This window comes from Vulpes lagopus, chromosome 6 (genome assembly GCF_018345385.1).
Source record: "Vulpes lagopus strain Blue_001 chromosome 6, ASM1834538v1, whole genome shotgun sequence".
In the NCBI taxonomy this organism is placed as follows: Eukaryota; Metazoa; Chordata; class Mammalia; order Carnivora; family Canidae; genus Vulpes; species Vulpes lagopus.
In genome coordinates, this window is record NC_054829.1 from 72669922 (window position 1) to 72683244 (window position 13323).

At 41.1% G+C, this 13323-nt stretch overlaps 1 protein-coding gene across 1 annotated transcript in view; it reads left to right on the forward strand.

Annotated features, from left to right (window-relative positions):
• CATSPERB (cation channel sperm associated auxiliary subunit beta) overlaps positions 1-13323 on the forward strand; it is a 148583-nt gene that overhangs the window by 14907 nt on the left and 120353 nt on the right. Inside the window, exon 5 of the mRNA XM_041760294.1 lies at positions 12364-12459. Within this exon, the coding sequence (XP_041616228.1) occupies positions 12364-12459 (96 nt within the window). The remainder of the gene's footprint in view (positions 1-12363; positions 12460-13323) is intronic.

The following is a 13323-nucleotide window of genomic DNA, read 5'->3' on the forward strand; positions in this document are numbered from 1 at the left end:
CCCAGGACAGGAGAGCCCCGTCCCGGAGAAGCAGGAGCTGCACCAACCTTCCCGGGCGGAAAGGGGCCCGCAGGGAGTTAGAGCAGAACCCAGGAGGGCGGGGATGCCCTCGGCTCCCTGGGACACTAACAGGCACCTGCGCCCAGGAGAGTGCGCCGAGCTCCCTGAAGGGCTGCAGCAGGCACTGCGGGTCCCCGAGCAGCTCGGAGGGGCTCGGGCGGCGGCTCCAGCGGAGGGGGCTGTGCGGCGGGAGCACAAATCCAACAGCGCAGGCCCCGGGGCACAGGGCGCCGGGACACAGCCCAGGATCCCGCCTCCCCCGGGACAGGCAGAGGCCGGGAGGGCCCAGGACAGCAAGGACGCTCCTGCCCCGAGCTGAGCAGATCAGCGGCCCCGCCCCGGAGCCCCCAGGCCCTGCAGGCGGAGAGCCCCGGAGCTACTGCGGGAGCTGACTCCAGGGCTGCAGAGCTGGCCCCCGCCACTGGGGTTGTTCCTCCTGGGGCCTCACGGGGTGAACAACCCCCACTGAGCCCTGCACCAGGCAGGGGCAGAGCAGCTCCCCCAAGTGCTAACACCTGAGAATCAGCACAGCAGGCCTCTCCCCCAGAAGACCAGTGAGACGGACCAGTTCCAGGGGAAGTCAAGGGACTTAAAGTATACAGAATCAGAAGATACTCCCCCGTGTTTTTTGTTTTTGTTTTCTGTTTTGTTTTGTGTTTTTTTCTTTTTGATTTCTGATTGCTTCCCCCACCCCTTTTTTTCCACCTTTCTTTTTCTTTCTCTTTTTCTTCTATTTTTTCCCTTTTTTTCTTCTTTCTCTTTTTTCTTTTTCTCTTTTCTTTCCTTCTCTCTCTCTCTTTTTTTCCTTTTCCCAATACAACTTGTTTTGGCCACTCTGCACTGAGCAAAATGACTAGAAGGAAAATCTCACCTCAAAAGAAAGAATCAGAAACAGTCCTCTCTCCCACAGAGTTACAAAATCTGGATTACAATTCAATGTCAGAAAGCCAATTCAGAAGCACTATTATACAGCGACTGGTGGCTCTAGAAAAAAGCATAAAGGACTCAAGAGACTTCATGACTGCAGAATTTAGAGCCAATCAGGCAGAAATTAAAAATCAATTGAATGAGATGCAATCCAAACTAGAAGTCCTAACAACGAGGCTTAACGAGGTGGAAGAACGAGTGAGTGACATAGAAGACAAGTTGATGGCAAAGAGGGAAACTGAGGAAAAAAGAGACAGACAATTAAGAGACCCTGAGGATAGATTAAGGGAAATAAACGACAGCCTGAGGAAGAAAAACCTACATTTAATTGGGGTTCCCTAGGGCACCGAAAGGGACAGAGGGCCAGAATATGTATTTGAACAAATCCTAGTTGAAAACTTTCCTAATCTGGGAAGGGAAAGAGGCATTCAGATCCAGGAAATAGAGAGATCCCCCCCTAAAATCAATAAAAACCGTTCAACACCTCGACATTTAATAGTGAAGCTTGCAAATTCCAAAGATAAGGAGAAGATCCTTAAAGCAGCAAGAGAAAAAAAGTCCCTGACTTTTATGGGGAGGAGTATTAGGGTAACAGCCGACCTCTCCACAGAGACCTGGCAGGCCATATTCAGGGTCCTAAATGAGAAGAACATGCAACCAAGAATACTTTATCCAGCAAGGCTCTCATTCAGAATGGAAGGAGAGATAAAAAGCTTCCAAGACAGGCAGGAACTGAAAGAATATGTGACCTCCAAACCAGCTCTGCCAGAAATTTTAAGGGGGACTCTTAAAATTCCCCTTTAAGAAGAAGTCCAATGGAACAATCCACAAAAACAAGGACTAAATAGATATCATGATGACACTAAACTCATATCTGTCAATAGTAACTCTGAACATGAACGGGCTTAATGACCCCATCAAAAGGCGCAGGGTTTCAGACTGGATAAAAAAGCAGGACCCATCTATTTGCTGTCTACAAGAGACTCATTTTAGACAGAAGGACACCTACAACCTGAAAATAAAAGATTGGAGAACCATTTACCATTCAAATGGTCCTCAAAAGAAAGCAGGGGTAGCCATCCTTATATAAGATAAAGTAAAATTTATCCCGAAGACTATAATGAGAGATGAAGAGGGACACTATCTCATACTCAAAGGATCTATCCAACAAGAGGACTTAACAATCCTCAATATATATGCCCCGAATGTGGGAGCTGCCAAGCATTTAAACCAATTAATAACCAAACTGAAGAAATACTTAGATAATAATACACTTATACTTGGTGACTTCAATCTAGCTCTTTCTACCCTCGATAGGTCTTCTAAGCACAACATATCCAAAGAAACGAGAGCTTTAAATGATACACTGGACCAGATGGATTTCACAGATATCTACAGAACTTTACATCCAAACTCAACTGAATACACATTCTTCTCAAGTGCACATGGAACTTTCTCCAGAATAGACCACATACTGGGTCAAAAATCGGGTCTGAACCGATACCAAAAGATTGGGACAGTCCCCTGTATATTCTCAGACCATAATGCCTTGAAATTAGAACTAAATCACAACAAGAAGTTTGGAAGGACCTCAAACACGTGGAGGTTAAGGACCATCCTGCTCAAAGATGAAAAGGTCAACCAGGAAATTAAGGAAGAATTAAAAAGATTCATGGAAACTAATGAGAATGAAGATACAACCGTTCAAATCTTTGGGATGCAGCAAAAGCAGTCCTGAGGGGGAAATACATCGCAATACAAGCATCCATTCAAAAATGGGAAAGAACTCAAATACAAGAGCTAACCTTACACATAAAGGAGCTAGAGAAAAAACAGCAAATGGACCCCACGCCCAGCAGAAGAAGAGAGTTAATTAAAATTCGAGCAGAACTCAATGATATCGAGACCAAAAGAACTGTGGAACAGATCAACAGAACCAGGAGTTGGTTCTTTGAAAGAATTAATAAGATAGATAAACCGTTAGCCAGCCTTATTAAAAAGAAGAGAGAGAAGACTCAAATTAATAAAATCATGAATGAGAAAGGAGAGATCACTACCAACACCAAGGAAATACAAACAATTTTAAAATCATATTATGAACAGCTCTACGCCAATAAATTAGGCAATCTAGAAGAAATGGACGCATTCCTGGAAAGCCACAAACTACCAAAACTGGAGCAGGAAGAAATAGAAAACCTGAACAGGCCAATAACCACGGAGGATATTGAAGCAGTCATCAAAAACCTCCCAAGACACAAGAGTCCAGGGCCAGATGGCTTCCCAGGGGAATTCTATCAAACGTTTAAAGAAGAAATCATACCTATTCTACTAAAGCTGTTTGGAAAGATAGAAAGAGATGGAGTACTTCCAAATTCGTTCTATGAGGCCAGCATCACCTTAATTCCGAAACGAGACAAAGACCCCACCAAAAAGGAGAATTACAGACCAATATCCCTGATGAACATGGACGCAAAAATTCTCAACAAGATACTAGCCAATAGGATCTAACGACACATTAAGAAAATTATTCACCATGACCAAGTAGGATTTATCCCCGGGACACGAGACTGGTGCAACACTCATTAAACAATCAATGTGATTCATCATATCAGCAAGAGAAAAACCAAGAACCATATGATTGTCTCATTATGCAGAGAAAGCATTTGACAAAATACAGCATCCGTTCCTGATCAAAACACTTCAGAGTGTAGGGATAGAGGGAACTTTCCTCAACATCTTAAAAGCCATCTACGCAAAGCCCACAGCAAATATCATTCTCAATGGGGAAGCTCTGGGAGCCTTTCCACTAAGATCAGGAACAAGACAGGGATGTCCACTCTCACCACTGCTGTTCACATAGTTCTGGAAGTCCTCGCCTCAGCAATCAGACAACCTAAAGACATTAAGGGCACTCAAATTGGCAAAGAAGAAGTCAAACTCTCCCTCTTTGCCATTGACATGATATTCTACATAGAAAACCCAAAAGCCTCCACCCCAAGATTGCTATACCTCATACAGCAATGTGGTAGCATGGCAGGATAAAAAATCAATGGCATTTCTATACACTAACAATGAGAGTGAAGAAAGAGAAATTAAGGAGTCAATCCCATTTACAATGCACCCAAAAGCATAAGATACCTAGGAATAAACCTAACCAAAGAGGTAAAGGATCTATACCCTAAAAACTATAGAACACTTCTGAAAGAAATTGAGGAAGACACAAAGAGATGCAAAAATATTCCGTGCTCATGGATTGGCAGAATTAATATTGTGAAAATGTCAATGTTACCCAGGGCAATTTACACGTTTAATGCAATCCCTATCAAATAACCATGGACTTTCTTCAGAGAGTTAGAACAAATTATTTTAAGATTTGTGTGGAATCAGAAAAGACCCCGAATAGCCAGGGGAATATTGAAGAAGAAAACCATAGCTGGGGGCATCACAATGCCAGATTTCAGGTTGTACTACAAAGCTGTGGTCATCAAGACAGTGTGGTACTGGCACAAAAAACAGACACATAGATCAGTGGAACAGAATAGAGAACCCAGAAGTGGACCCTCAACTTTATGGTCAACTAATATTCGATAAAGGAGGAAAGACTATCCATTGGAAGAAAGACAGTCTCTTCAATAAATGGTGCTAGGAAAATTGGACATCCACATGCAGAAGAATGCAACTAGACCACTCTCTTTCACCATACACAAAGAAACTCAAAATGGATGAAAGATCTAAATGTGAGACAAGAGTCCATCAAAATCCTAGAGGAGACACAGGCAACACCCTTTTTGAACTTGGCCACAGTAACTTCTTGCAAGATACATCCATGAAGGCAAAAGAAACAAAAGCAAAAATGAACTATTGGGAATTCATCAAGATAAGAAGCTTTTGCACAGCAAAGGATACAGTCAACAAAACTCAAAGACAACGTACAGAATGGGAGAAGATATTTGCAAATGACGTATCAGGTAAAGGGCTAGTTTCCAAAATCTATAAAGAACTTATTAAACTCAACACCAAAGAAACAAACAATCCCATCATGAAATGGCCAAAAGACATGAAGAGAAATCTCAGAGAGGAAGACATAGACATGGCCAACACGCACATGTGTTGCTCTGCATCACTTGCCATCAGGGAAATACAAATCCAAACCACAATGAGATACCACCTCACACCAGTGAGAATGGGGAAAATTAACAAGACAGGAAACCACAAATGTTGGAGAGGATGCGGAGAAAAGGGAACCCTCTTACACTGTTGGTGGGAATGTGAACTGGTGCAGCCACTCTGGAAAACGGTGTGGAGGCTCCTCAAAGAGTTAAAAATAGATCTGCCCTACCACCCATCAATTGCACTGTTGGGGACTTACCCCAAAGATTCAGATGCAGTGAAACGCCGGGACACCTGCACCCCAATGTTTCTAGCAGGAATGTCCACAATAGCCAAACTGTGGAAGGAGCCTCGGTGTCCATCGAAAGATGAATGGATAAAGAAGAAGTGGTCTATGTATACAATGGAATATTACTCAGCCATTAGAAATGACAAATACCCACCATTTGCTTCAACGAGGATGGAACTGGAGGGTATTATGCTGAGTGAAGTAAGTCAATCGGAGAAGGACAAACATTTTATGTTCTTATTCATTTGGGGAATATAAATAACAGCAAAAGGGAATAGAAGGGAAGGGAGGAGAAATGTGTGGGAAATATCAGGAAGGGAGACAGAACATGAAGACTCCTGAGTCTGGGAAACGAACTAGGGGTGGTGGAAGGGGAGGAGGGCGGGGGTTGGGGGTAATTAGTGACGGGCACTGAGGGGGCACTTGACGGAATGAGCACTGGGTGTTAATTTGTATGTTGGCAAATTGAACACCATTAAAAAATAAATTTATTATTAAAAAATTTTACTTATTTTAGAGGGAGGGAGAGATAGAGCCATATGTGAGCAGGGTGCGGGGGCTATGAAGGGAGAGGGAGAAAGTGTCCCAAACAGGCTCCACCCTGAGAGCAGAGCCTATCCTGGGGCTATCCCACAGTCCTGACATCATGTCCTGAGCCAAAACAAGAGTTCCCCTCTGTTAGCCAACTCTGCCGCCTGGGTGCACCAAATTATATAGATTTTTAAAAATCATTTTCACACCAATAAAAATTAATTTATTAAAAAATAAAAAAACACATTTCATCCAGGGATCTGGGCAGAAAGGTTAGCTTTTTAGTTTTGAGTCATGCTCTTTATTGGACAGTATCTATGAATAATGAACAAGTTCATTGTTGCTGGGACCAGCAAGAGGCTCTGTGTCCAAATCCCCTCACACCACACCCCCGCCATCCAGATGGGCTCTGCTTGGCAATTCGGTGCAGCTGGGGTCATCCCCAGAACTTTAAGGGTGAAGATTCTCATGGAAGAGGGAGCCAGAACATTCAACAGAAGCACAGGGAATGTTATGAGAAATTTCGCCCTGTCTTGAATCTCTGTTAAATTAATTCACTCCGGGCGCTCTTAATTGTGTAATTGCTGGAATGATGAAGATATTATGACTAACTTCTGAAAGCCAGGGTTTCTGGGTCTGCTTTTCAAGAGGGTGATTTCAAGATTGAAAAACAATCGCCTCTTTCTAGGCGATATGGCACTTTGCACAGAGGTTTCTTTGGAATGGAGTCCTGGTGTAATTGCCAAAATGAAATGCAGGTGGTCACTGCCTGGAATCCCACAGTGCTGCATGTTTGTTTGTTGTGGTTTTTGAAATCCTGTCTTTCAGGGAAACCGGGTGGGAAGGAAAGGTAAGTACACAGGTTTTTAGAACTAAGTGACACTGAAACCAAAGCTGATTTCTAAAAAGAGAAATAGACAAATACATGAATAGATAAATATGAGGAAGAGTCCCTCCTCTGTTACAGAAAAAATTTTAGAGTATCAGCTTTCATTAAATGTTTGGTGGGCTTCTCCAGGCCAGTGAAAACATCCAGGCTTGGAGTTTTCTTTGTGAGAAAGCTTTTTAACCCCAAATTTGGTTTCCTTAATAGTTATGGGCATATTCATGTTTTCTATTTTTTTTTTCTTAAGTGTGTTTTGGCAGCTTGCATCTATCAAGGAACTTTTCCATTTCATCTACAGTTTTGAATTTACGGCACAAGAGCCATTTGTGATATTCTCGTATTACCCTTAGAATATAGAGTCTGCAGTGACGTTCCCCATTTCATCTCTAAGACGACTTACTTGTACCTTTTTTCCTGATAAGTTCATCCGTTTTATAGAGCCTTCCAAAGAAGTATCTTTTGATTTCATTGATTGTGAATAGTTTTCCTGTGCTTCATTTCCTTGACCTTTAGATTATCCTACTTACTTTTGGTTCAGCTTACTGCTTTTTCCCCTAGTTTCTTAAATTTGGAACCTTTAGATTAGGGGCCGGCAAACAATGCTTTTGGTCTGCAGCCTGTTTTTGTAAACAGAGTTTTACTGGGACACAGGCATGTTCATTTGTGTGTTTGCTGTGGCTGCTTTTGTACTACCTTGGTGGAGTTGAAGCACTGTGACAGAGGCCATATGGCCCACAAAGCCCGAAGTGTTTACAATTTGACTCTGTATAAAGCCATTGCTGTCTTTCATCTCTGGCTTCAGATAATTGATTTATTTCTTTAATCCAATATAAATATTTTACTGCTATATATTTCTCTCTAGCCCTGCTTTATCTGCATCTCATAAACTTTGATTTGGTGTGTTTAAATTTCCTCTCAATTCAAAATATATTCTAATTCTCCATGCTACTTTCTTTTTGACCTGTGGTTATTTAGAAGTATTTTGTAAGCTGTCCACATATTTGGGGATTTTTCCAGATAGCTTTGTTATCAATTTTTCTAGATTAATTCTGTGTTCTGATAATATATCTCATATGATAATTTGTTGTTTTGTACAGCCTGTTTGGTGAATCTACCATGTGCACTTGAAAAAAAAAAGTATTTATTCTGCTCCTCTCAGCTGGAGTATCCTAGCAATGTTGATTAGCTCAGTTGGTTGATAGTGTTCAGCTTTTCTACATTCTTACTATTTTTTATCAATCACTGACAGAGGAGTATTGATAATATCCCACTATAATTGTGGATTTTTAAAATATCTCTTTCAGGTTTTATCAGCCTTTGATTCATGTCTTTTGAACCTCTTGTTAAGCATGTACACGTATAGGGCTGTCACATCTTTCTAGGGAATTGATCCCTTTACCTTATGCATTGGCCCTCTTTATTCCTGATATTATCTTGATCTGAAATCTGCTTTGTCAAATATTGATACAGCCACTACAGCTGTGAATTAGTGTTTGCATAACGTGTCTTCTTTCATCCTCTTGCTTTTTTTTTTCTCCCCAAGACAGCCTTTAGAGCACATTAACCAACAGAGGGGAAGTACACAAATGAAATATTTATTTATTTATCTGTTTGTTTGTTTGTTTATTTATTTATTTACTTATTTTACACAAATGAATTTTAAAATAAAGCCAAGGCATCAGTAAATAAGATCTGACACAGAAGTACCCATTGAAAATATAATTCGAGATGCCTCCTGTTGAGAAGGTAGTCAGATGGAGGAAAGCAGGAATTTAAATCCATGAGTATGTATACAATGGAATATTACTGAGCCATTAGAAATGACAAATACCCACCATTTGCTTCGATGTGGATGGAACTGGAGGGTATTATGCGGAGTGAAATAAGTCAATTGGAGAAGGACAAACATTATATGGTCTCATTCATTTGGGGACTATAAAAAATAGTGAAAGAGAATAAATGGGAAAGGAGAGAAAATGAGTGGGACATATCAGAGAGGGTGACAAAACATGAGAGACTCCTAACTCTGGGAAAGGAACAAGGGGTAGTGGAAAGGGAGGTGGGCGGGGGGATGTGGTGACTGAGTGATGGGCACTGAGGGGGGCACTTGATGGGATGAGCACTCGGTGATATGCTATATGTTGGCAAATTGAAGTCCAATAAAATAAATAAATTTTAAAAAGGAGGGCACTTGAAAAATAAAAATAAAAATAATAAATCCATGAGTGCAGGAGAGATGCCTGTGAGGAGCAAAGGACCCTGGAATTGAATTATCAAGGCAGACTCAGTTGATGTCTTTAACTTCCAGATGCCTCTGGCGCTGATTGGTAGGTTGAGACAAGTGTTGGCTGGTGGTTACAAAGAGCAGTGAGAGGTATCTGCTGTGTCAGGAATGGGGAAGAAGTTCAAAATGCTGTTAAGATTGGGGACCTTCAACCCTGTAAGAATGAGGCAGCAGGAGTGAGGACACAAGAGATGGAGGCTCTGTGCTCTTCTATGTTGGGCACTAGCCACACTGCAGCAAGATACTCTGAAAAAGTACTCTGGTTACTAGTTTCATGGAGTTGCTGGGGCTGTAGGAAGGACTCCATGGAAAACAACTGGCTGATCTAGATGAAATCAACATTCAGGCATGGAAGTAGGGACAGTGCTGTTTTTCAGAGTGGGACACCATCACCTTGGCCACTTACCTAATGGACGAGCCTTCTTTACCCAAAGTAACTAGGGTTTTTAACAGTGAGATATCCCGGTTTTGTATGACTCTTAATGCAGCTCTGTTCTCACTGAGCTCTTGAACAGCATGTGAACAAGGTGTGATGGTGTATCAACTGCCTGATGAGGTTTGTTTGGAGTTTTGCCACTAAACTCTTCTTCAATTTATAGTTCTTGAACTATTCCAAACTACTGGCTAGCCTGGTTTGGCACAGCTTCTTGGCTGCTTCATGTACCTCTTTCACTACATTGGATACAATCCCACTTTGCAGATGGGATTCGTATTTCCTGTGTGCCTCGGATGAGCAGGACTAGTATTACCACCAAGCAGAAGTGTGTGCTGGTTAATATGCAGGTGGAAAGCGATGCACTTGATAGAAAGCCAATCCAGAAAATAATTGGATGTTACTGTTAATAAAGGATTAAATCCATGCTTTTCCTTACATTCGGTCACTCCATGTATCATCATAGGAACCACACCACTTCTGACTTTAATCAGAACTTGCAGAGGGTTATCCAAGACCTGTGGATCCTCAGGGTTCTTTGTATTTTAAAAGTCAAAGAGAGTTATGCACAGACCAACTTTGTTTTTTTTAATAATAAATTTATTTTTTATTGGTGTTCAATTTGCCAACATACAGAATAACACCCAGTGCTCATCCCGTCAAGTGTCCCCCTCAGTGCCCACCACCCAGTCACCCCCACCCCCCACCCTCCTCCCCTTCCACCACCCCTAGTTCATTTCCCAGAGTTAGGAGTCTCTCATGTTCTGTCTCCCTTTCTGATATTTCCCACTCATTTTTTCTCCTTTCCCCTTTATTCCCTTTCACTATTTTTTATATTCCCCAAATGAATAAGAACATGTAATGTTTGTCCTTCTCCCATTGACTTATTTCACTCAGCATAATACCCTCCAGTTCCATCCACGTTGAAGCAAATGGTGGGTATTTGTCGTTTCTAATGGCTGAGGAATATTCCATTGTATACATAAACCACATCTTCTTTGTCCATTCATCTTTCGATGGAGACCGAGGCTCCTTCCACAGTTTGGCTATTGTGGACATTCCTGCTAGAAACATCGGGGTGCAGGTGTCCCGGCGTTTCATTGCATCTGAATCTTTGGGATAAATTCCCAACAGTGCAATTGCTGGGTCGTAGGGCAGGTCTATTTTTAACTCTTTGAGGAACCTCCACACAGTTTTCCAGAGTGGCTGCACCAGTTCACATTCCCACCAACAGTGTTAAGAGGGTTCCCTTTTCTCCGCATCCTCTCCAACATTTGTGGTTTCCTGCCTTGTTAATTTTCCCCATTCTCACTGGTGTGAGGTGGTATCTCATTGTGGTTTTGATGTGTATTTCCCTGATGGCAAGTGATGTGGAGCATTTTCTCATTGCACAGACCAACTTTGAACTCATCCCACCGAAGGCCAGTTAAGTCATACATCAGAAGGTTGACTTCTCTTTTTGGGTTAGGCAGTCACATGAGAAGCTCCTTTTATAGAAAACCTATAGGGATCCCTGGGTGGCGCAGCGGTTTGGCGCCTGCCTTTGGCCCAGGGCGCGATCCTGGAGACCCGGGATCGAATCCCACGTCGGGCTCTCGATGCATGGAGCCTGCTTCTCTCTCTGCCCCTCTCTCTCTCTCTCTGTGACTGTCATAAATAATAAAAATTAAAAAAAAAAGAAAACCTATAGAATGTTTTCTCACACCATTATCTTTTCCAAAGTCCAGAAGTTGCTTGATGGAAAATAGGGACATGGAGAAGCACAAAGATCACTTAATCTACTCGAGTACCAGCTGCTTCAGAGCCACTGGAAGAGGCATATGCTCCCTGCAGTAGTGTACAGAACCGCATGGATGCCTGGGTGTATGTGAAGGCCTGTGCACCCAAGGCCTTTGGGGCAGGCAGCTTTTCATGAGTGTGCCCTGATTTCAGCCTCAGCCTTGGCCCCGTCACAAGAGCTCTCAGTCTGAGTTCACTACCCATGGCTTCCCCAGGCCCCACTGATTTTTTTTTTTTTTACTTTTAACCCACCAATGCCTTTATGTTAGGGAGAGTTTCTTTCTTATAAATAGCATATAGTTTAGTCTTGAGTTCTACATCTAATCTGGCAATCTGTCTTTTAATTGGTATTTTTAGACAACTTACATTTAATGTAATTGTTGATATGGTTGCATTGAAACCTATCATCTGGCTATTTTCTATTTGTCTCTTCTCTATTTTTCTTTCTCTGTTGTCATTCATATTAATTATGTTTTATTACATTTTATCTCCACTATTGGATTATTAATTATACCTTAAGTCTCTTTTAGTGTTGGCCCTAGGAGTTACACTATATTTTTTAATTAAACATGGTCTACTTTAAAATAGTAGTACACCACTTCACATGAAGTGTCATCATTTGCTTCTTAAGCCACAATAGCTCTTGGAGAAAAATGATGATCTAAAATATAATTAACCAGGGGCACTGGGTGGCTCAGTCAGTTAAGTGTCCAACTCTTGATCTCAGCTCAGGTCTTGATCTCAGGGTTATGAGTTCAAGACCCACGTTGGGCTCCATGCTGGGTGTGGAGCCTACATAAAAAATAAATACATAAATTAATTAATAAAATAAAATAAAATATTATCTGGACTTACACTGTTGTAGTAAGACCACTTAATAATTCTTTTATTTTATTTACCATCAAAATATCTGTAGGAAAAACATAAGAAATCTTATTTATAAATGCAGTCAAAGTGATTGGGAAATTAACAGTAATATTGTTGGTCATATTAATATAGCCTTAAATTTCACCAACTTGGCATACAAAAAAACAGCCAATTATTTGCCTTTTATTTTCAAACAGATATTGCAGCTGTAGAAGAATGGTTAGTAAGGATCACTTTACAACACGGATTAAATATTTATACTACTGAAGGAACACTATTGGATAATGTTCGAGGTAAATGCCAACAGATAAAAGTAAAATGGAATTCATAGTATTCTTTTAACAAACATTGTAACCTACTATATATGCCAGACTCTGTGCTAAGTCCTAGAGAGAAAGAGAAAGAGAGAGAGAGAGAGAGAGAGAGAGAGAGAGATATGAACATTACCCTTGAGGGATGACAAAGAATACACATGGTTAATTGTTAATAGAGGTCTACAAAGAGTGATATAGAAATATAGAAATATATGTTTTTTTTTCATGACCCCAATACGGGGTCATGATAAATAATGGCTTTATAAAGTTAGTTTTTGCATCTTCTAGAAACATGTTATAAAAAATACTGTTCAATGCATTACAGTCTTCTTTATGATGACTATCAGCAAAAATTCTTGCTCATTCTTTGTTAGAACATTTACATTTTTTCATGAAAAATTGGTTGTTTCTAAGGTTATGAACACTGAGTGATAAATAATTGTCGAGGCCTCTCTTTTTCCAATTGTCTTATTTATAGTCCATTTTTTGGATCATCTGTAGCAGTATAATATAAACTTTTTAAAAAATCCTCATTCCTGAATCTTGTATTTATCTTTATTTTCCTCACCTTCCTTTTATTTAATTATTTTTAAAAAAGATTTTATTTATTTATTCATGACAAACACAGGGAGAGAGAGAGAGAGAGAGAGAGAGAAATAGGCAGAGACACAGGCAGAGGGAGAAGCAAGGTCCATACAGGGAGCTGGACATGGGACTTGATCCCAGGTCTCCAGGATCACACCCTGGGCCGAAGGCCGCGCTATACCGCTGGGCCACCAGGGCTGCCCCTTCACCTTCTTTTTAAAAGAAAGTTTTCCACTTAAATTCCAGGTGGTTAATATA